This window comes from Numida meleagris, unplaced genomic scaffold (assembly GCF_002078875.1).
Source record: "Numida meleagris isolate 19003 breed g44 Domestic line unplaced genomic scaffold, NumMel1.0 unplaced_Scaffold1728, whole genome shotgun sequence".
NCBI classification, from domain to species: domain Eukaryota; kingdom Metazoa; phylum Chordata; class Aves; order Galliformes; family Numididae; genus Numida; species Numida meleagris.
In genome coordinates, this window is record NW_018363517.1 from 115 (window position 1) to 1737 (window position 1623).

Below are 1623 nucleotides of genomic sequence, written 5' to 3' on the forward strand. Positions count from 1 at the left end.
TATATCTAAATGTTTCTTGAACCCCTCCAGGGACGGTGACTCCACCACCTCCCTGCGCAGCCCATTCCAGAGCCTGACCACTCTTTCAGAAAAGTAGAATTTCCTAATGTCCAGCCTAAATCTCCACTGGCGCAACTTGAGGCCATTCCCCCTCGTCCTGTCACTGTTACAAGAGAGAAGAGAGAGAAGAGGCCGACCCCCAGCTCACTACAACCACCCTTCAGGTAGTTATAGAGAGCGATGAGGTCTCCCCTGAGCCTCCTCTTCTCCAGACTGAACAATCCCAGCTCCCTCAGCCGCTCCTCATAAGCCCTGTGCTCCAGACCCCTCACAGCTTCGTCGCCCTCCTCTGAACACGCTCCAGGGCCTCAATGTCTTTCTTGCAGTGAGGGGCCCAAAACTGGACACAGTACTCGAGGTGGGGCCTCACAAGCGCTGAGTACAGAGAGACAATGACTTCCCTACTCCTACTGGCAACACTATTTCTGATCCAAGCCAGGATGCCATTGGCCTTCTTGGCCACCTGGGCACACTGCTGGCTCATGCTGAGCCAAGCGTGGATCAATACCCCCAGGTCCGTTTCCTCCACGCAACCTTCCAGCCATTCTGCCCCAAGCCTGTAGCGTTGCCTGGGGTTGTTGTGGCCAAAGTGCAGGACCCGGCACTTGGTCCTGTTAAACCTCATCCCATTGGCTTCAGCCCAGAGATCCAGCCTGTCCAGATCTCTCTGTAGAGCCTCGCTACCCCCAGGCAGATCGACGCTTCCTGCCAGCTTGGTGTCGTCCGCAAACTCTGCAGATCACTTCTTGTGTAACTGCTATACTGGGATTATTTGAATAAATTCACTGTTTGCTTATGCTGGTTCAGAAGCTTCTGACACAATGAACTGTGGTGTCTGGGGGAGCGCAGGGCTAATGCATTTTTGTAAATTCTTCTAGAATCAGTATAATAAAAACCAGAGAGCAAGAAGCAAGAATGTGCCTTACTCGGGGTCAGGAACCTTCGGTGAAAGTCCCCAGACTTCAGGCGCACCCAGCTCTCCAATTCTCTCTCTCTCATTCAGTCTCCTGGAATGAAGAACACCGTTACTGGAGGCTGACGCGATGCACTCAGCAAGCATGTGCTGGAAGACTTACACTTGCGGGCACGTCCGGCCTTCTATAGCAGCTAGAGAAAGGGGGTTAAAAAACAACCGCAACCCAACCCACGCCCGTAGGCCCAGGGGGCAGAGGCCGCCCGGCACACAGGAGTTCTGGCACTGACAGCGGCTTCCAGCCGGCAGCGCTACGTGCCGCGGGCAGGGAGAGGCTGCAGCCCCGCCTGGCTCCCGGTTCCGCGGGCGGTACTCGCCTCTGCCGCAGGATCTCCTCCTTCTCCTTCTCGTAGTACTCGGGCCAGGCCTTGCCGTGGTGGTGCCCGTGGTGCGCGGAGGCGCGAGGCCCGCCGGGGCTGCGCTCTCGGGAGCGGGACCAGCTGCGGCTCCGCCGGTGGCAGCCGCGCCGCGAGCCGTTGCGGGACCGGGATCGGGATCGGGAGCGACGGCCGCGGCGCTCGGGACTGGCGGCGGGAGGACTGCGGGAGCGCGACACCGGCGCCATGATGGCGCGGCGGCACTTCCGGGCG

At 58.9% G+C, this 1623-nt stretch overlaps 1 protein-coding gene across 1 annotated transcript; it reads right to left on the reverse strand.

Annotated features, from left to right (window-relative positions):
• Positions 1 to 659: 659 nt before the first annotated feature.
• LOC110390675 (NF-kappa-B-activating protein-like) lies at positions 660 to 1617 on the reverse strand. The gene is made up of 2 exons (XM_021382084.1): positions 1351 to 1617; positions 660 to 1067 (listed from the first exon to the last, which is right to left on the reverse strand). The coding sequence occupies exons 1-2, from the start codon at positions 1596 to 1598 to the stop codon at positions 983 to 985; spliced, it is 333 nt and encodes a 110-aa protein (XP_021237759.1). The 5' UTR covers positions 1599 to 1617; the 3' UTR covers positions 660 to 982.
• Between the last annotated feature and the right edge of the window lie 6 nt (positions 1618 to 1623).

What these genes read in the sequence shown, in the direction of transcription:
- LOC110390675 (XM_021382084.1), bottom strand. Translation starts at nt 1,598, where the DNA reads ATGGCGCCGGTGTCGCGCTCCCGCAGTCCTCCCGCCGCCAGTCCCGAG. An exon ending in GAGGAGATCCTGCGGCAGAG is followed by an intron (nt 1,068 to 1,350) that starts GCGAGTACCGCC and finishes TCTTCATTCCAG; the next exon opens with GAGACTGAATGAGAGAGAGA.